General features: G+C 50.6%; 2 protein-coding genes across 4 annotated transcripts in view; one reads left to right on the forward strand and one right to left on the reverse strand.

Moving 5' to 3' along the window:
- Positions 1-16,753, reverse strand: part of LOC137537975 (neuropilin-2-like) — a 44,466-nt gene extending 27,713 nt beyond the window's left edge. The window contains exons 1-5 of the mRNA XM_068259896.1: positions 16,745-16,753; positions 5,971-6,027; positions 3,631-3,844; positions 2,438-2,541; positions 1,733-1,961 (exon numbers count right to left, since the gene is read on the reverse strand). Coding sequence (XP_068115997.1) covers positions 1,733-1,961; positions 2,438-2,541; positions 3,631-3,844; positions 5,971-6,027; positions 16,745-16,753 — 613 coding nt within the window. The remainder of the gene's footprint in view (positions 1-1,732; positions 1,962-2,437; positions 2,542-3,630; positions 3,845-5,970; positions 6,028-16,744) is intronic.
- The window catches only part of LOC137538746 (low choriolytic enzyme-like), a 1,161,243-nt gene that overhangs the window by 683,483 nt on the left and 456,016 nt on the right, over positions 1-21,744 (forward strand). The window lies entirely within an intron of this gene.

Consider the following 21,744-nt stretch of genomic DNA (forward strand, 5'->3'; position numbering starts at 1 on the left):
TGACCTTTTATTGCTGGATGGTTCCCTTAGGGCCCAAAGACAGATCCCTCCATTGCATTTTGGGTAATCCAACTCTGGCTGCACCTATCTAATAGTAAACCTGTGCACCGGGTCACTGTCACGTATGCATCTTTGGAGGCCCACAAGCCCACATAGTCAGAGAAGAATCCAACTATGGAATTAACTACCAACCTCTTCCCTCCTCCCCATCTGCCTGGTCTTGGTCTTGGTGCCACTGGCGTAACAATAGGGGATGTGATCCCTGCCATCACTTGGGGGGGGGGGGCATAGGGCCTGCTCAGGGACTTTTGGGGGGCAGGAGGGGTCGCAGCATAAGAGGAGAGTGTGGCAGATTGGTGGGGAGGGGGAAATGACCCCCCTCCCTCACCTCGGGCTCTCCTCTCAGCGCTCCCCCTCCTGCAATCATTGGTGGCAGCAGCAGCAGCAGCAGCGGCAGGCTGAGTACATTACCTCCTTCTCGCTGGAGTTCTTCTGTTCTCTAAGAGCAACTTCCTGTTTACACAGGAAGTTGCATGAAGCACTTATCGGAAGACCTCCAGCGAGAAGGATGTAATGTATTCAGCCTGTCGCCGCCGCTGCTGCTGCCACCAATGATTGCAGGAGGGGGAGCGCTGAGAGGAGAGCCCGAGGTGGGGAAGGGGGGGAATGTTCCCCCTCCCCACCGATCTGCCACACTCTCTTCCTATGCTGCGACCCCTCCTGCCCCCCAAAAGTCCCTGAGTGGGCCCTGGGGGGGGATTTTTTTTTTTGCAGGGGGGCCCGGGGATTTTAGGTACGCCCCTGCTTGGTGCAGAAGCATGATGATGATAGAAGGCTGGGAGAGGGTGTGGCTGCCATGGGAGAGGTGTGGCAGGGGGAGGTGCCACAGGGTGCAGAAGCATGATGATAATAGGAGGCTGGGAGAGGGTGTGGCTGGCATGGGAGAGGCATGGCAGGGGGAGGTGCCGCAGGATGCAGAAGCATGATGATGATAGGAGGCTGGGAGAGGGTGTGGCTGGCATGGGAGAGGCGTGGCAGGGGGAGGTGCAGCAGGGTGCAGTAAGAGGCGTGGCAGGGGGAGGTGTAGCAGGGTGCAGAAGCATGATGATGATGGGAGGCTGGGAGAGGATGTGGCTGGTATGAGAGAGGCGTGGCAGGGAAGGTGCCGCAGGATGCAGAAGCATGATGATGATAGGAGGCTGGGAGAGGATGTGGCTGGCATGGGAGAGGCATGGCGGCGGGAGGTGCAGCAGCTTGCAGAAGCATGATGATGATGGGAGGCTGGGAGAGGATGTGGCTGGTATGAGAGAGGCGTGGTGGGGAGGTGCAGCAGGGTGCAGTAGGAGGCGTGGCAGGGGGAGGTACAGCAGGGTGCAGTAGGAGGCGTGGTAGGGGTGGAGATGCAGCTTGGTGCAGTAGAAGGTGTAGCATGCATGGAAATGGTTGTGTCTCGTCCTGAGACCATGGAAGTCCAATCAAACTCCCAGGCTCATTGGAGCTCAACAGGTCTTCAGAACTGGCAGGAGTCTTCTATATTGAGGTGGTGAGGCTGTACAGTATATATACGACTGCTGCCAGTTTACTGTCTGTCATGCAAGGCTCCACAGGTTTACAACAGGTTTAAAACTGAAAAATATTGTATATTTCATGAAACATTTATGGTTTTGTGCAACTGTCTGTTATAATCTACAACCTTCATTATTTTTAAAAGGACACTGGAGCATATACTTACTAAAATTATAAATTGCCTTGAAGCTATTGTTGGCGTCACTGTTACTGAAGAACTGCAGCAGTACCATACGTCCTGAAAAAGTGAGGGTTAACTTGGCGATGACGGCGTTCAGACCGCAGTAGACATTAGATTTGGGAGTGACAAGGCTGCCAACATCTTTGACCACAAGGGAGGCTTTGGTACATTTAGAGGAAAGTTTGATGTTTAAAGACAGAAAGGTCAGTAATATCTGAAAAAAAAAATAATTGGCATTAGTAAAGCTTTATCCATTAGAGATGAGTGAACATGTCAATTTCTGTATCACAGCGACAGTTTATCTTATAGACTATCACAAAAACGTAATAATGGATTTTAGGACTTGTGAAAACACGTTTTTTTAATAAACACCATGTGGGTTCTTCTAAGTGAATCCGAATGCTAAATTGTAAAGTGTCCTGACACTCCAGTACAAAGCTGGAACCATCGGCCATCAAGCTGGAACCATCAGCCATCAGTTGTCTGGGGGAATGTTTTTGTTTGCTTATCAAGAGGCAGGTCTTGTTTCAACTAAGGACCACACCCACTGACTTTAAAGGGGCAGTCGGGGCATTGCTCAGAGTTTGTTTCTGTCAGTAGTCACCAGAAGAATATTTGTAGGAATATTAATTTTTCTGCAAAGAGTTAAGTATTTAAAAGAAAAAACTGCCAGGTATGTGACGTACTCACCTTATATCCAGGCGGGGCGATAATGGCGTAGACGGCTGGGGTACTGTCCGGGGTCGATGGTGAATTAATGTAACCAGGGGATGTGTAAGTTCCACCATACTTCACTGTAAAGGGAAAGAAAGTTGCACATAAGTTACAAAGCTCTCAAAGAGATACAGTACATTGATTTTAATGATTTTCTTAAAGGGACTCTGAGCGCTAAATAAAAATGACATTTGGACTTACAAGGGGCTTGGATTAGAAGCACACATCCTGACGTCCTCTCCTGGGACAGATAGTGCATCTTACCAATTGCACAAGGGAGCTAACGTAATGTATCCATGGATGCCGGGTATGTGCTGCACTGGCATCGCTTTACTCACCCACTCTCAGCAGATTAGCGATGGGATTACCGGCAGCCACAAGTGCTGCTTCCTCTCTGACTACACTGGCGCCCTTATGTGGCCCAGCAGCATGTAACAGATCACATGAGGCACCGCTGTAGCCATGGATACAGGACGCTGGATGGGCCGATGAAGACCCCATTGCAGGAATGCTGACAGCAGGTGAGTGAAGAGATGCCATGCATTTAGGAAGGGAGAGATGGGGAATGCGAGGATGGAGACATTTGGGGAGGAGAGCCACCTCTTGCTGTCCTCTAATTGTTGCCTCCCTAAAGCACGTGATTCACGGTGTTTTATGGAAGAACCACCCGCGCTAGGCATGAGTAAAATCATTACTGGTGGGTTCACACAATATTAGTTGAACTTCTAGTTGGTTTGTAAGAATATTTTAAACCAGATTTGCAAAACTGGCATTGTCACCTTTGGGGGATGGATTACCAATTGACCTATCTTTGTACGTTTATGGATTGTTGGGGCAACGGGTACAGTCACTGGTTGAGAAGAGGGAGTTTTCCAATGTTTTCCTGCCCACTGCCCCCCTGGGCCATACTTCCTGGTTCTGAACTAAGCCAGCCACATGGCAAGCTTGACTCCCAAGATCACATGAATCAGATTTGCTACAAACCCGGCTCCAAGGAAGGGATTCATAAAGAATTGTAGTTAGTGGTCCACATCACAGTCAGGAAACTGGCCTTTTTTATTAGACGTAAGCCAAGATGGCTGCTTCCATAGCCCCTCTAATGCAAGAGATAATGTAAACAATGGAGGATAATGTCTGATGACTGGACATCTAGCTGGTTGGATACTCACCAGAGCTGTAAGATCCACTGAAGCTGCTCTGACCGGGTGCAGCAGTGATGTATTCCAGCAGCAGGAATGAGGAGGATGAGACCAGCACAGGAAGGGGCTGGTTAATACAGACTGTGGCCAGCAGGGCAGCGCTCTTGTTTACTCCATCGTAGATGTTAATCTTATCGCTACAGTCCTTGGCCAGACAGACAAACTGACTGAAGTTCAGGAAAACCTGTAATAATGGAAGCAATAATCAGATCAAGAAGTAAAGTCACAAAGGAAGGGGGATAAATACACTCACCTCAAGGATTATTAGGAACACCTGTTCAATTTCTCATGAATGCAATTATCTAATCAACCAATCACATGGCAGTTGCTGCAATGCATTTAGGGGTGTGGTCCTGGTCAAGACAATCTCCTGAACTCTAAACTGAATGTCAGAATGGGAAAGAAAGGTGATTTAAGCAATTTTGAGCGTGGCATGGTTGTTGGTGCCAGATGGGCTGGTCTGAGTATTTCACAATCTGCTCAGTTATTGGGATTTTAATGCACAACCATTCCTAGGGTTTTCAAAGAATGGTGTGCAAAGGGAAAAACATCCAGTATGCGGCAGTCCTGTGGGCGAAAATGCCTTGTTGATGCTAGAGGTCAGAGGAGAATGGGCCGACTGATTCAAGCTGATAGAAGAGCAACGTTGACTGAAATAACCACTCGTTACAACCGAGGTATGCAGCAAAGCATTTGTGAAGCCACAACACGCACAACCTTGGGGCGGATGGGCTACAACAGCAGAAGACCCCACCGGGTACCACTCATCTCCACTACAAATGGGAAAAAGAGGCTACAATTTGCACAGGCTCACCAAAATTTGACAGTTGAAGACTGGAAAAATGTTGCCTGGTCTTATGAGTCTCGATAGAGTCAGAATTTGGCATAAACAGAATGAGAACATGGATCCATCATGCCTTGTTACCACTGTGCCATCTGGTGGTGGTGGTGAAATGGTGTGGGGGGATGTTTTCTTGGCACACTTTAGGACCTTCAATGCCAATTGGACATCGTTTAAATGCCACGGGCTACCTGAGCATTGTTTCTGACCATGTCCATCCCTTCATGACCACCATATACCCATCCTCTGATGGCTACTTCCAGCAGGATAATGCAGTATGTCACAAAGCTCAAATCATTTCAAATTGGTTTCTTGAACATGACAATGAGATCATTGTACTAAAATGGCCCCCACAGTCACCAGATCTCAAGCCAATAGAGCATCTTTGGGATGTGATGGAACGGGAGCTTCATGCCCTGGATGTGCATCCCACAAATCTCCATCAACTGCAAGATGCTATCCTATCAATATGGGCCAACATTTCTAAAGAATGCTTTCAGCACCTTGTTCAATCAATGCCACGTAGAATTAAGGCAGTTCTGAAGGTTAAAGGGGGCAAACACTGTATTAGTATGGTGTTCCTAATAATCCTTTAGGTGAGTGTAAATTCCATCCATCATCCATCAGTTATCTAGGAGAATGTTTTTTGTTTGCACATCTAGAGGCAGCTCATTTCAACTGAGGACCACACCCACTTAGTGGTCATCAAAAGGCAAAAATAGGAACAAAAGGAGGGGCAGTTGGGGCATTAGTCCGGGGTTATCATGTGTCAGTAGCCAGCAGAAGCAAATTTGTAGAATATTAATTTTACTGCACAGAGTTAAGTATCTCACTAATCTTATAAATGCTACAGTTTGGATGTTTGTTACTCGATCGCGCAACAATGGCTGAGCGGATTTGAATGAAATTTGGCACACACATAGTACATTACCTGGAATAACATATAGGATACTTTTTATTCCCATAACCAAAAAAGTGGGCGGAGACAAATACAAATTTCGCCACGAAAATGTAAACTGCAGCCATTCTTACACTGATAATGGCAGGGCTCTCAAACTTTGCACAGTTGATCACTGGGTGACTGGGATTAATATTCAGGAAAGTGGGTGGGGCCTAAAGCCAATCAAAATTCACCTATTGATTTTCAAGTTGAATATTTCATTGCTGCCATTCTTGCACTGTTAATGGCAGAGGCCTCAAACCTGGTACAGTTGGTCATTGGGTGACTGGGGTTTGAATTCAGAAATGGGGGTGGAGTCACAAACAGCCAATCAGATTTGTTTCATTTCAATGCAAATTAATAATGTCAAAGACCGCAAAGCTCACAAACTTGGTCATTAAGTAATTGTGTGTTAGGGTTAGAAAAAGTGGGCGGAGCCAACACCAGCCAAAGACATACCCGGGCAACACCGGGTCATCAGTTAGTTTAAAATAACAAAAACCTCCCAGGTATGTGACGTGCTTCTCACCTTATATCCAGGCGGGGCACTGATGACGTAGAAAGCTGGGGTATTGCCTGGGAAGTCCTTGGGGAGCAATGGGGAAGAAATATTACCAGCACCTGATGTGTAAGTGACACCGTAGTTCACTGTAAATGGAAAGCAAGTTGCACATGAGTTAAAAAGCTCTCACAGAGCTACATTGATTTTCTTTTCATTTTATATGTTTTTAGTTCTTGCTGCAAACATCTGCATTCACACTAATCCACATATCTCTCAGCAGCCCTGGCTATCATCTGATATGACCAACCAGGTGGAAGCAGGAAATTTGGGCACACGCTAGAGGGTGAAATGTGGGTTCATGGCATGGGTAATGGGTGGTTAAATTTAGCCATGGAGTAAGGGTTAGGCATGGGCTGGTGGTTAGGGTTAGGCATGGGCTGGTGGTTAGTGTTAGGCATGGGCTGGTGGTTAGGGATAGCCATGGGCTGGTGGTTAGTGTTAGGTATGGGCTGGTGGTTAGGGTTAGGCATGAGCTGGTGGTTAGGGTTAGGTATGGGCTGGTGGTTAGTGTTAGGCATGGGCTGGTGGTTAGGGATAGCCATGGGCTGGTGGTTAGTGTTAGGTATGGGCTGGTGGTTAGGGTTAGGCATGAGCTGGTGGTTAGGGTTAGGTATGGGCTGGTGGTTAGGGTTAGGCATGAGCTGGTGGTTAGGGTTAGGCATGGGCTGGTGGTTAGGGTTAGGCATGGGCTGGTGGTTAGTGTTAGGCATGGGCTGGTGGTTAGGGATAGCCATGGGCTGGTGGTTAGTGTTAGGTATGGGCTGGTGGTTAGGGTTAGGCATGAGCTGGTGGTTAGGGTTAGGTATGGGCTGGTGGTTAGGGTTAGGTATGGGCTGGTGGTTAGGGTTAGGCATGAGCTGGTGGTTAGGGTTAGGCATGGGCTGGTGGTTAGGGTTAGGCATGCGCTGGTGGTTGGTGTTAGGCATGGACTGGTGGTTAGGGTTAGGCATGGGCTGGTGGTTAGTGTTAGGCATGGGCTGGTGGTTAGGGATAGCCATGGGCTGGTGGTTAGTGTTAGGTATGGGCTGGTGGTTAGGGTTAGGCATGGGCTGGTGGTTGGTGTTAGGCATGGGCTGGTGGTTAGGGTTAGGCATGGGCTGGTGGTTCGTGTTAGGCATGGGCAGGTGGTTAGGGTTAGCCATGGGCTGGTGGTTAGGGTTAGGCATGGGCTGGTGGTTAGTGTTAGGCGTGGGCTGGTGGTTAGGGATAGGCATGAGCTGGTGGGGTGGTTAAGGTTAGGCATAGGCTGATGCTTAGGGTTAGGCATGGGCTGGTTGTTAGGGTTAGGCGTGGGTTGGTGGTTAGGGTTAGGCATGGGTTGGTGGTTAGTGTTAGGCATGGGCTGGTGGTTAGGGTTAGGCGTGGGTTGGTGGTTAGGGTTAGGCATGGGTTAGTGGTTAGGGTTAGGCATGAGCTAGTGGGGTGGTTAGGGTTAGGCATAGGCTGATGCTTAGGGTTAGGCATGGGCTGGTGGTTAGGGTTAGGCATTTGCTGGTGGTTAGGGTTAGGAATGTGCCGGTGGTTAGGTTTATGCATGGGCTGGTGGTTAGTGTTAGGCGTGGGCTGGTGGTTAAGGTTAGGCATGGGTTGGTGGTTAGGGTTAGACATGGGCTAGTGGTTAGTGTTAGGCATGGGCTGGTGGTTAGGGTTAGGCATGGGCTGGTGGTTAGGGTTAGACATGGGCTAGTGGTTAGGGTAAGGCATGGGCTGGTGGTTAATGTTAGGCATGGGCTGGTGGTTAGGGGTTAGGCATAAGCTGGTGGTTAGGGGTTAGGCATGGGCTGGTGGTTAGTGTTAGGCATGGGCTGGTGGTTAGGGTTAAGCATGGGCTGGTGGTTAGGGTTAGGCATGGGCTGGTGGTTAGGGTTAGGCGTGTGCTGGTGGTTAGGGTTAGGCATGAGCTGGTGGTTAGGGTTAGGCATGGGCTGGTGGTTAGGGTTAGGCGTGCACTGGTGGTTAGGGTTAGGCATAAGCTGGTGGTTAGGGTTAGGCGTGGGTTGGTGGTTAGGGTTAGGCGTGGGTTGGTGGTTAGGGTTGGGCGTGGGTTGGTGGTTAGGATTAGGCATTGGCTGGTGATTAGGGTTAGGCATGGGCTAGTGGTTAGGGTTAGACGAGGGCTAGTGGTTAGGGTTAGGCATGGGCTGGTGGTTAGGGTTAGGCATGAGCTGGTGGGGTGGTTAGGGTTAGGCATAGGCTGATGCTTAGGGTTAGGCATGGGCTGGTGGTTAGGGTTAGGCGTGGGTTGGTGGTTAGGGTTAGGCATGGGTTGGCGGTTAGGGTTAGGCATTTGCTAGTGGATAGGGTTAGGCATGGGCTGGTGATTAGGGTTACGCATGGGCTGGTGGTTAGTGTTAGGCATGGGCTGGTGGTTAGGGTTAGGCATGGGCTGGTGGTTAGGGTTAGGCATGGGCAGGTGGTTAGGGTTAGGCATGGGCTGGTGGTTAGTGTTAGGCGTGAGCTGGTGGTTAGGGTTAGGCGTGGGCTAGTGGTTAGGGTTAGGCATGAGCTGGTGGGGTGGTTAGGGTTAGGCATGGGCTGATGCTTAGGGTTAAGCATGGGCTGGTGGATAGGGTTAGGCGTGGGTTGGTGGTTAGGGTTAAGCATGGGTTGGTGGTTAGGGTTAGGCATTTGCTGGTGGTTAGGGTTAGGCATGTGCTGGTGGTTAGGGTTAGGCAAGTGCTGGTGGTTAGGTTTATGCGTGGGCTGGTGGTTAGTGTTAGGCATCGGCTGGTGGTTAGGAAGTTAGGTGTGGGTTGGTGGTGAGGGTTAGGCATGGGTTGGTGGTTAGGGTTAGGCTTTTGCTGGTCGTTAAGTTTAGGCGTGGGCTGGTGGTTAGTGTTAGGCATGGGCTGGTGTTTAGGGTTAGGCATGGGTTGGTGCTTAGGGTTAGGCATGGGCTGGTGGTTAGGGTTAGGCAAGGGCTGGTGGTTAGGGTTAGGCATGGGCTGGTGGTTAGGGTTACACATAACGCATGGGCTGGTGGTCAGGGTTAGGCATGGGATGGTGGTTAAAGTTAGGAATGGGCTGGTGGTTAGTGTTAGGCATGGGCTGGTGGTTAGGGTTAGGCATGGGCTGGTGGTTAGGGTTAGGCATGGGCGGGTGGTTAGTGTTAGGCGTGGGCTGGTGGTTAGGGTTAGGCATAGGCTGGTGTTTGGGGTTAGGCATGGGCTGGTGGTTAGGGTTAGGCGTGCGCTGGTGGTTAGGGTTAGGCATAAGCTGGTGGTTAGGGTTAGGCAAGGGCTGGTGGTTAGGGTTAGGTGTGCGCTGGTGGTTAGGGTTAGGCATGAGCTGGTGGTTAGGGTTAGGCATGGGCTGGTGGTTAGGGTTAGGCGTGCGCTGGTGGTTAGGGTTAGGCATGGGCTGGTGGTTAGGGTTAGGCATGCGCTTGTGGTTAGGGTTAGGCATGAGCTGGTGGTTAGGGTTAGGCATGGGCTGGTGGTTAGGGTTAGGCGTGTGCTGGTGGTTAGGGTTAGGCATGAGCTGGTGGTTAGGGTTAGGCATGGGCTGGTGGTTAGGGTTAGGCGTGCGCTGGTGGTTAGGGTTAGGCATGAGCTGGTGGTTATGCTGTAGAAAAAATATCTGTAATTTTTACCCTAACCCTATAAAAAATACCACTGTAAAATATTAGAATACCAGTAAAATACTGGTATTGTACTGTCGGCTATTCCTAGGCACCCACATTTCACCAGGCCTCTATTTCATGTCTGCCAACCAGAAATTCTGAGAGATTAGATGCAGCTCAGCAATGGCTTTATGCTCAACACCCTCACAAACTATGTGCCTTGCATCAGAGAGACATGGAGGCTGCTATCTGAATATCATTCTACCTGTATGCCAGTTCCCTGGCTGTAATGTGGATCCTACATATCTCATTTACCTTTCAGATTCACCTTCCTGGTATAAGAGAAGTCAGAACTAGGACCAGGGCCAGTTCTAGACTTTTTGTTGCCTGAAGCAATAGATTTTGAGGACGCTCTCTTCCCAATGTGTGTGTGCAAAGCTGGACCAGAGAGGAGAGACACATCGGGCTGTGCATTGCAGGTAGTGTTGCCCGAACACCTGGATGTTCGGGTCCTTTCGGCCGAACATGGGCCAGATGTTCGGCATGTTCGGCCTGAACCCCGAACTCAATGCAAGTCAATGGGACCCGCGAACATGTCGGTTTTGGGGGCCCTATGGGGTCGCAGGCATAAGGGAGGGAGCATGCCCCGATCATGGGGGGGGGGGGTCGGAAATTCCCCCCACCCCCTCCGCTAGCGCTCCCCCCTCTGCCCGCTTCCCCATAAAAAAAGTTTGCGGAAAGTTACCTACTAGTGGTGGGCTGGCTGGCTGGCTGTGGTGAGATGGATCATGAGTGGAGGAGTCCGACTAGTCTAGGAGCCGCGTTGAGGCCGGGCAGCGGGCGGTTCAGCGGTAGTACCCTTGTGGTACTTCCGCCCTTTCTCTGACCTCACGTCCTCTACGTGATGACGCATACGAGAATACGCGTGACGCGTACCCTCGTATGCAGAGGACGTGAGGTCAGAGAAAGGGCGGAAGTACCACAAGGGTACTACCGCTGAACCGCCCGCTGCCCGGCCTCAACGCTGCTCCTAGACTAGTCGGACTCCTCCACTCATGATCCATCTCACCACAGCCAGCCAGCCCACCACTAGCAGGTAACTTTCCGTAAACTTTTTTTATGGGGAAGCGGGCAGAGGGGGGAGCGCTAGCGGAGGGGGTGGGGGGAATTTCCGACCTCCCCCCGCGATCGGGGCATGCTCCCCCCTTATGCCTGCGACCCCATAGGGGGGCAGTATTCGGGCGAACAGGGCCCTGTTCGGCCGGGCATTGAGTAGTTCGGGCGAACCCGAAGTAAAAGGCCGAACACCATCAGGTGTTCGGCCGAACTTGAACATCACCCGAACAGGGTGATGTTCTGCAGAACCCGAACAGTGGCGAACACTGTTCGCCCAACACTAATTGCAGGCACTGGTACTACATTTATTTCCTTCTGCTTCCTCCAAAACAGCCTCTCCTCCCTGCTGGCCTGCAGCATCTGATCCCCAGGATGCCGGGTATGTGCTGCACCTCCTCCCATAGCATCTCCTCCCTGCTGGCCTGCAGCATCTGATCCCCAGGATGCCAGGTACGTGCTGCACCTCCTCCCATAGCATCTCCTCCCTGCTGGACCGCAGCATCTGATCCCCAGGATGCCGGGTATGTGCTGCACCTCCTCCCATAGCATCTCCTCCCTGCTGGCCCGCAGCATCTGATCCCCAGGATGCCGGGTATGTGCTGCACCTCCTCCCATAGCATCTCCTCCCTGCTGGCCAGCAGCATCTGATCCCCAGGATGCCGGGTATGTGCTGCACCTCCTCCCATAGCATCTCCTCCCTGCTGGCCCGCTGCATCTGACCCCCAGGATGCCAGGTATGTGCGTCACCTCCTCCCATAGCATCTTCTCCCTGCTGGCCCGCTGCATCTGACCCCCAGGATGCCAGGTATGTGCGTCACCTCCTCCCATAGCATCTCCTCCCTGCTGGCCGGCAGCATCTAATCCCCAGGATGCCGGGTATGTGCTGCACCTCCTCCCATAGCATCTCCTCCCTGCTGGCCCGCAGCATCTGACCCCCAGGATGCCAGGTATGTGCGTCACCTCCTCCCATAGCATCTCCTCCCTGCTGGCCGGCAGCATCTCATCCCCGGATGCCGGGTATGTGCTGCACCTCCTCCCATAGCATCTCCTCCCTGCTGGCCGGCAGCCTCTGATCCCCAGGATGCCGGGTATGTGCTGCACCTCCTCCCATACCATCTTCTCCCTGCTGGCCCGCAACATCTGATCCCCAGGATGCCGGGTATGTGCTGCACCTCCTCCCATAGCATCTCCTCCCTGCTGGCCGGCAGCATCTCATCCCCGGATGCTGGGTATGTGCTGCACCTCCTCCCATAGTATCTCCTCCCTGCTGGCCCGCAGCATCTGATCCTCAGGATGGCGAGTATGAGCTGCACCTCCTCACATAGCATCTCCTCCCTGCTGGCCCACAGCATCTGATTCCCAGGATGCCGGGTATGTTCTGCACCTCCTCCCATAGCATCTCCTCCCTGCTGGCCCGCAGCATCTGATCCCCAGGATGCCGGGTATGTGCTTCACCTCCTCCCATAGCATCTCCTCCCTGCTGGCCTACAGCATCTGATCTTCAGGATGCCGGGTATGTGCTGCACCTACTCCCATAGCATCTCCTCCCTGCTGGCCTGCAGCATCTGATCCCCAGGATGCCGGATATGTGCTGCATCTCCTCCCATAGCATCTCCTCCCTGCTGGCACGCAGCATCTGATCCCCAGGATGCCGGGTATGTGCTGCACCTACTCCCATAGCATCTCCTCCCTGCTGGCCCGCAGCCTCTGATCCCCAGGATGCCGGATATGTGCTGCATCTCCTCCCATAGCATCTCCTCCCTGCTGGCACGCAGCATCTGATCCCCAGGATGCCGGGTATGTGCTGCACCTCCTCCCATAGCATCTCCTCCCTGCTGGCCTGCTGCATCTGACCCCCAGGATGCCAGGTATGTGCGTCACCTCCTCCCATAGCATCTTCTCCCTGCTGGCCCGCTGCATCTGACCCCCAGGATGCCAGGTATGTGCGTCACCTCCTCCCATAGCATCTCCTCCCTGCTGGCCGGCAGCATCTAATCCCCAGGATGCCGGGTATGTGCTGCACCTCCTCCCATAGCATCTCCTCCCTGCTGGCCCGCAGCATCTGACCCCCAGGATGCCAGGTATGTGCGTCACCTCCTCCCATAGCATCTCCTCCCTGCTGGCCGGCAGCATCTCATCCCCGGATGCCGGGTATGTGCTGCACCTCCTCCCATAGCATCTCCTCCCTGCTGGCCGGCAGCCTCTGATCCCCAGGATGCCGGGTATGTGCTGCACCTCCTCCCATACCATCTTCTCCCTGCTGGCCCGCAGCATCTGATCCCCAGGATGCCGGGTATGTGCTGCACCTCCTCCCATAGCATCTCCTCCCTGCTGGCCGGCAGCATCTCATCCCCGGATGCCGGGTATGTGCTGCACCTCCTCCCATAGTATCTCCTCCCTGCTGGCCCGCAGCATTTCATCCCCAGGATGCTGGGTATGTGCTGCATCTCCTCCCATAGTATCTCCTCCCTGCTGGCCCGCAGCATCTGATCCTCAGGATGGCGGGTATGAGCTGCACCTCCTCACATAGCATCTCCTCCCTGCTGGCCCACAGCATCTGATTCCCAGGATGCCGGGTATGTTCTGCACCTCCTCCCATAGCATCTCCTCCCTGCTGGCCCGCAGCATCTGATCCCCAGGATGCCGGGTATGTGCTGCACCTCCTCCCATAGCATCTCCTCCCTGCTGGCCTACAGCATCTGATCCCCAGGATGCCGGATATGTGCTGCATCTCCTCCCATAGCATCTCCTCCCTGCTGGCACGCAGCATCTGATCCCCAGGATGCCGGGTATGTGCTGCACCTACTCCCATAGCATCTCCTCCCTGCTGGCCCGCAGCCTCTGATCCCCAGGATGCCGGATATGTGCTGCATCTCCTCCCATAGCATCTCCTCCCTGCTGGCACGCAGCATCTGATCCCCAGGATGCCGGGTATGTGCTGCACCTCCTCCCATAGCATCTCCTCCCTGCTGGCCCGCAGCATCTGATCCCCAGGATGCCGGGTATGTGCTGCACCTCCTCCCATAGCATCTCCTCCCTGCTGGCCTGCAGCCTCTGATCCCCAGGATGCCGGGTATGTGCTGCACCTCCTCCCATAGCATCTCCTCCCTGCTGGCCCTCTGCTCCCCAGGATGCCGGGTATGTGCTGCACCTCCTCCCATAGCATCTCCTCCCTGCTGGCCCTCTGATCCCCAGGATGCTGGGTATGTGCTGCACCTCCTCCCATAGCATCTCCTTCCTGCTGGCCCGCAGCATCTGATCCCCAGTATGCCGGGTATGTGCTGCACCTCTTCCCATAGCATCTGCTCCCTGCTGGCCCGCAGCATCTGATCCCCAGGATGCCGGGTATGTGCTGCACCTCCTCCCATAGCATCTCCTCCCTGCTGGCCCGCAGCATCTGATCCCCAGGATGCCGGGTATGTGCTGCACCTCCTCCCATAGCATCTCCTCCCTGCTGGCCCTCTGATCCCCAGGATGCCGGGTATGTGCTGCACCTCCTCCCATAGCATCTCCTCCCTGCTGGCCCTCAGCATCTGATCCCCAGGATGCCGGGTATGTGCTGCACCTCCTCCCATAGCATCTCCTCCCTGCTGGTCTGCAGCTTCTGATCCCCAGGATGCCGGGTATGTGCTGCACTTCCTCCCATAGCATCTCCTGCCTGCTGGCCTGCAGCATCTGATCCCCAGGATGCCAGGTATGTGCTGCACCTCCTCCCATAGCATCTCCTCCCTGCTGGCCCGCAGCATCTGATCCCCAGGATGCCAGGCATGTGCTGCACCTCCTCCCATACCATCTCCCCCCTGCTGGCCTGCAGCATCTGATCCCCAGGATGCCGGGTATGTGCTGCACCTCCTCCCATAGCATCTCCTCCCGGCTGGCCCGCAGCATCTGATCCCCAGGATGCCGGGTATGTGCTGCACCTCCTCCCATAGCATCTCCTCCCTGCTGGCCGGCAGCATCTGATCCCCAGGATGCCGGGTATGTGCTGCACCTCCTCCCATAGCATCTCCTCCCTGCTGACCCACAGCATCTGATCCCCAGGATGCCGGGTATGTGCTGCACCTCCTCCCATAGCACCTCCTCCCTGCTGGCCCGCAGCATCTGACCCCCAGGATGCCGGGTATGTGCTGCACCTCCCCCCATAGCATCTCCTCCCTGCTGGCCTGCAGCATCTGATCCCCAGGATTCCGGGTATGTGCTGCACCTCCTCCCATAGTATCTCCTCCCTGCTGGCCCGCAGCATCTGATCCCCAGGATGCCGGGTATGTGCTGCACCTTCTCCCATAGTATCTCCTCCCTGCTGGCCCGCAGCATCTGATCCCCAGGATGCCGGGTATGTGCTGCACCTCCTCCCATAGCATCTCCCCCCTGCTGGCCCGCAGCATCTGATCCCCAGGATGCTGGGTATGTGCTGCACCTCCTCCCATAGCATCTCCTCCCTGCTGGCCTGCAGCATCTGATCCCCAGGATGCCGGGTATGTGCTGCACCTCCTCCCATAGCATCTCCTCCCTGCTGGCCCTCTGATCCCCAGGATGCCGGGTATGTGCTGCACCTCCTCCCATAGCATCTCCTCCCTGCTGGCCTGCAGCATCTGATCCCCAGGATGCTGGGTATGTGTGCACCTCCTCCCATAGCATCTCCTCCCTGCTGGCCCTCTGATCCCCAGGATGCCGGGTATGTGCTGCACCTCCTCCCATAGCATCTCCTCCCTGCTGGCCCCCAGCATCTGATCTCCAGGATGCCGGGTATGTGCTGCACCTCCTCCCATAGCATCTCCTCCCTGCTGGCCCTCTGATCCCCAGGATGCCGGGTATGTGCTGCACCTCCTCCCATAGCATCTCCTCCCGGCTGGCCCTCTGATCCCCAGGATGCCGGGTATGTGCAAATTACCTCACGAATTACCTCAAAATTTGGGTCATTTGTTTGATAACCCTTCCAGAATTGAGGCCAATATTAGCTGAACTTCCAGTTGGTGTGTGAGAATATTGTCTCAAAACAGGCATTATAATCTGTTTTTAAGTAGTGCTGCTCATTTTTCTTGCCATGTACTAATTTAATTCATTTTTGGTCAGCTGCTCTCCCTTAACAGCCATGCTTTTGGCGTATATGCAGCTTCTGTTTGGGTTCAAGGTGCATTTGCAGTTTTTGGGGGGGCTCAGCGCACCTCTGATTGGAGGCCATTTGGAGGTGGTGCGCTGATCCACCTTTCGCGCAATTTTCAATCTTACTTGGTAGCGCGCCCAGGCTATGCATATGCATAGGTTAGGATTTAGTTAGTGTTAGGTCCCCTCCCATTGAGGATGGCTTCTCCCCAGTGGGAGGGACGAGTACTTAACAAGTTGCATGCAAGCTGGTACAGGAAACCAACATCCTCCAGCACTCTCTTGCAGGTAGGCACTTATCTGTTTTTAAGTAGCGCTGCTCATTTCCTTGCTATGTACAGGCATTATGATCTAAGGCCTTTTTTTTTGGGTGGGGGGGGGGGCAAATTGACCTATCTTTGTATGTTTATAGATTGTTGGGGCGACGGGAGCAATCACTGGTCAAGAAGATGGAGTTTTCCGATGCGTTCCAGCCCACTGCCCCCCTGAGCCATACTTCCTGGTTCTGGACTAAGCCAGCCACATGGCAAGCTTGACTCCCGGGATCACATGAAACTTGCTAAGTGAGATTTGCTACAAATTCAAGTTCAGCAATTTTGTGTCCTTATCCCTGTTCAGAACATGAGATCGGTATACAGGCTCCAGGGAAAGGATTCAGAAAGTATTCTGTGCAGTGGCTCCACATCACAGTCAGGGAACTGGCCTTTATTTATTAGAAGGAGGCCAGGATGGCTGCTTCCATAGCCCCTCTAATACAAGGGATAATGTAAACAATGGAGGATAATGTCTGATGACTGGACATCTAGCTGGTTGGATACTCACCAGAGTAGTAAGATCCACTGAAGCTGCTCTGACCGGGTGCAGCAGTGATGTATTCCAGCAGCAGGAATGAGGATGATGAGACCAGCACAGGAAGGGGCTGGTCAGCATAGACTGTGGCCAGCAGGGCGGCGCTCTTACTTGCTCCATCGTAGATGTTAATCTTATCGCTACAGTCCTTGGCCAGACAGCCAAATTGACTGAAGCTCAGGAGAATCTGTAATAATGGAAACAATAATCAGATCAAGAAGTAAAGACACTAAGGAAGGGGGGTAAATAAATCCCAGCCATCAGCCATCAGTTATCTGGGAGAATGTTTTTGTTTGCACATCAAGAGGCAGCTCATATCAACTGAGGACCACACCCACTTAGTGGTCACCAAAAGACAACAATAGGAACAAAAGAAGGGGCAGTTGGGGCATTAGTCAGGGGTTATCATGTGTCAGTAGCCAGCAGCAGAAGAATGTTTGTAGAATATAAATTTTACTGCAAAGGGTTAAATACTTAAAATAACAAAAACCTCCCAGGTATGTTCTGCTCACCTTATATCCAGGCGGGGGGATTATGATATAAAAGGCCGGGCTGCTGTCTGGGGAGTCACTGGGGAGCGATGGGGAAGATATATTACCAGTAGGGGAATTGTAAGTGCCACCGGCGTTCACTGTAAAAGGAAAGAAAGTTGCACATGAGTTATAAAGCACTCACAGAGATACATTGATTTTAGTTTTATTTTTTTAAGTTCTTGCTGCAAGCATCCGCATTCACATTAATTCACATATCTCTCACAGGCCTGGCTATCATCTGATATGACCAACCAGGTGGAAGCAGGACACTTGGGCACACGCTAGAGGCTGAAACATGTGTGCTGCCATAGGCACCTTTATACATAACGGCTATGCTGTGAAATTGGGCCACCCACAATGCCAAAGACATGGAGAGGGGGGCGATTAAAGGACACCCGAGGTGCAAATAAACTAATGAAATAAACGATTGTATCCATCCTCCTTTTCCTAAAAATGACTTTTTTAAGATATTCCACAGTTTTATTTATATTTAAATCTACTTTTTACATTTTTCCTATTTAATTGTCGTTGCTCAATTAAACATTTATTTAAGTATGCAGGAGCTAAAATCTATAAACTAGTGACCCTTTGTATCTCTTTCCTGCTCTCAGAAGCCACTTCCTGCTAGCAAAGTGTTTTATAGTTGTAATTTCTTATCAGTGAGGGTCACACTGTAGTCTGACCCAGCCCTGACTCAGACAGGAACTGCCACTTACATACCTGATATTTAACTCTTTCAGGAAGAGAAAGTAAAAAAGGAGCACAGCCTAGTTATATGTGTGCTTGGCACTGTACATACCCATGTCTATCTCATCATGTCACATGTCACCTCGGGTATCCTTTAAGGTTAGCCTTGGGGGGTAGATAGGGTTAGGCATGGGCGATGGTTAAATGGTTGTGAAAATATTTTTGCAAAACAGGCATTATAATCTAAGGCCATCTTATTTTGGAAGGGGGAGGGGGGGGGGTATTAATTGACCTATCTTTGTATGTTTATGGATTGTTGGGACAAGGGGTACAATCACTGGCCGAGCAGAAGGAGTTTTCCAATGCTTTTCCGCCTACTGCCCCCCTGGGCTGTACATCTTTGTTCTCGCCTAAGCCGACCACATGGTGAATGTTACTGCTGAGATCACATGAATCCTGCTAGGTGGCCATACATGGTACAATTTTTCAATTAGATAATTTAGTTCGATTATTCCATTAGATCGAATATATAGATTTTTCCAGCATGTCCGATCATTTTTCCCGAAAAAACGAGATAATCGTTCGAATTTCTTGATCGAAAAAAAAAATTATTTTCAACTCTCATTCAATTCGATCATTTAGATCGAATAAACGGGAAAATCGAACGTTTTTATTGTACCGTGTATGGCCACCATAAGCAAGATCCTGCTTTGCTATGAATTTGAGTTCAGCAATCTCATTCACTCATCCCTGTTCAGAACACCAGATCGGTATACAGGCTCCAGGGAAGGGATTCGGAAAGTATTCTAGTCAGTGAATGTACATCACAGTCAGGAAACTGGCATTTTTTATTAGGAGGCCAATATGACTGCTTCCATAGCCCCTCTAATGCAAGGGATAATGTAAACAATGGAGGATAATGTCTGATGACTGGACATCTAGCTGGTTGGATACTCACCAGAGCTGTAAGATCCACTGAAGCTGCTCTGACCAGGTGCAGCAGTGATGTATTCCAGGAGAAGGAATGAGGAGGATGACACTAGCACAGGAAGGGGCTGGTCAGCATAGACTGTGGCCAGCAGGGCGGCGTCCTTGTTTACTCCATCGTAGATGTTAATCTCATCGCTGCAGTTGTTGATCTGACAAACAAACTGGCTGAAGTTCAGGAGAATCTGTAATTATAGAAACAATAATCAGATGAAGTAAAGACACAAAGGGAAGGTTAAATAAATTCATTTTATTTCATTAGAAACTCAGAAAATATTACAAATAAAAGTTTGTATTTTTACTTGAGTTACACCTGTTCTGGTCAAGTATACCCGTCTTACCTCAAGTCTAACCACCCCACCCCAGTTACCAAGCAAACAGATGGGGGAAAAAAACAGTACAAAAAATCCACAACTAATTTTTTGCTATGTATGTTATGAGGGTATATTACTATTATTTTAGTACAAAAGAGCTTACAATTGACGGGACAAAAAAAATACACCTTTATTTCCATATAATATATTGGCACCATACATTGTACTAGGGACATAATTTAAACCTTGTGATAGCCGGGACCAATGGGCAAGTACAATGCATGGCTTTTATTTACATTAGCATTGCTTATTTTAAAACTATAGGTGATGGACTTAGTCCAAGAAATAGTGTATTTTTTTTTTTGTATTTGTCTTTAAAATGCATAGAAAATAAAGTAATTACTGAAAACAAGTATCGCCCACAAAAAGCTTAATTTGTGGTGAAAAAAAACAAGATATAGATCATCTACATGTGATGAGTAGTGATAAAGTTATTGGTGAATTAATAGGGGGAGTGCTACAGGGGAAAATTGCTTTCGCCATGAAGGTGAAAACCACTGCAGGCCAAAACAAAATTAAGGATTATTAGGGCCATACAGACTGTTGTCAGAAATGAAGGCATCATCTTTTTTTTTCAAGAACATGCTGCCTCTTTTTAAACTTATAAACTACATGTCATAGAAGCAGTTCTGGTGGAAGACTAGTCAATATTATCACAGCCAACAAAGCAAAACCCTCTCCCAACAGCCAAACCTCTCCTCCTCCAACCACAAGGGGTTCCAATGAGTGTTTCATAGTGAAAAACTGTCTACAAAAAAAATCTGTATGGGCTATAAATACATTGGGCTCGATTCACAAAGCGGTGCTAACCCAGTTAGAGACTTTAGGCATGATAACCATTGCACCACGCTGGTGAAAAGCCAGTTTAGGGGCCTGATTCACAAAGCGGTGCTAACAGTTAGCACGCTGGTGAAAAGCCCTTTATCACGCCTAAACTCAGTTTAGGCATGATGGGCCTGATTCACAAAGCGGTGCTAACAGTTAGCACGCTGGTGAAAAGCCCTTTATCATGCCTAAACTCAGTTTAGGCATGATAAGTTTAGGTGTGATAAGTTTAGGTGTGATAAGTTTAGGCATGATAAGTTTAGGTGTGATAAGTTTAGGCATGATAAGTTTAAGCGCCAACTGGGTTAGCACCGCAGTGCACAGCTGATCAAAAGTTTTACGCTAGCAAAGTCTGGTGCACTTCGTATAAAGTTTAATGGCGCTGCTTTGCGTGCGGGACTTGGCAAGCGATCTAAACTTATCTAAACTTAGCATGCCTAAACTTATCACACCTAAACTTATCACGCCTAAACTTATCACACCTAGGGCTTGATTCACAAAGCGGTGCAAACACTTTGCACGCCTGTGAAAACCCCTTTATCACGCCTAAACTCAGTTTAGCACCCGACGCTTCGCACGAAGCTCCCATTAAACCCTATGGGACTTTGCGCGCGCGCGCGTACGCGCGGTAACTTCGCGCGAAGAGCAGGAAAAAGCGGTGATAACTTAGTGGTGAAAAGGTCATCACGCCTAAAGTCTTTTAGGCGTGATAACTGGGTTATCACCGCTTTGTGAATCAAGCCCCTAAACTTATCACACCTGGGGCTCGATTCACAAAGCGGTGCTAACCCAGTTAGCATGCCTAAAAGACTTTAGGCATGATAACCATTGCACCATGCTGGTGAAAAGCCAGTTTAGGCGTGATAAGTTTAGGGGCTCGATTCACAAAGCGGTGCTAACCCAGTTAGAGACTTTAGGCATGATAACCATTGCACCACTCTGGTGAAAAGCCAGTTTAGGGGCTCGATTCACAAAGCGGTGCTAACCCAGTTAGCATGCCTAAAAGACTTTAGGCATGATAACCATTGCACCATGCTGGTGAAAAGCCAGTTTAGGCGTGATAAGTTTAGGCATGATAAGTTTAGGTGTGATAAGTTTAGGCATGCTAAGTTTAGATAAGTTTAGATCGCTTGCAAAGTCCTGCACGCAAAGCAGCGCCATTAAACTTTATACGAAGTGCACCAGTCTTTGCTAGCGTAAAACTTTTGATCAGCTGTGCACTGCGGTGCTAACGCAGTTGGCGCTTAAACTTATCATGCCTAAACTTATCACACCTAAACTTATCATGCCTAAACTTATCACACCTAAACTTATCACACCTAAACTTATCATGCCTAAACTGAGTTTAGGCATGATAAAGGGCTTTTCACCAGGGTGCTAACTGTTAGCACCGCTTTGTGAATCGAGCCCCTAAACTTATCATGCCTAAACTGAGTTTAGGCATGATAAAGGGCTTTTCACCAGGGTGCTAACTGTTAGCACCGCTTTGTGAATCAGGCCCTAGGTGTGATAAGTTTAGGCATGATAAGTTTAGGTGTGATAAGTTTAGGCATGCTAAGTTTAGATAAGTTTAGATCGCTTGCAAAGTCCCGCACGCAAAGCAGCGCCATTAAACTTTATACGAAGTGCACCAGTCTTTGCTAGCGTAAAACTTTTGATCAGCTGTGCACTGCGGTGCTAACGCAGTTGGCGCTTAAACTTATCA

This window comes from Hyperolius riggenbachi, chromosome 11 (genome assembly GCF_040937935.1).
Source record: "Hyperolius riggenbachi isolate aHypRig1 chromosome 11, aHypRig1.pri, whole genome shotgun sequence".
Taxonomy (NCBI): domain Eukaryota; kingdom Metazoa; phylum Chordata; class Amphibia; order Anura; family Hyperoliidae; genus Hyperolius; species Hyperolius riggenbachi.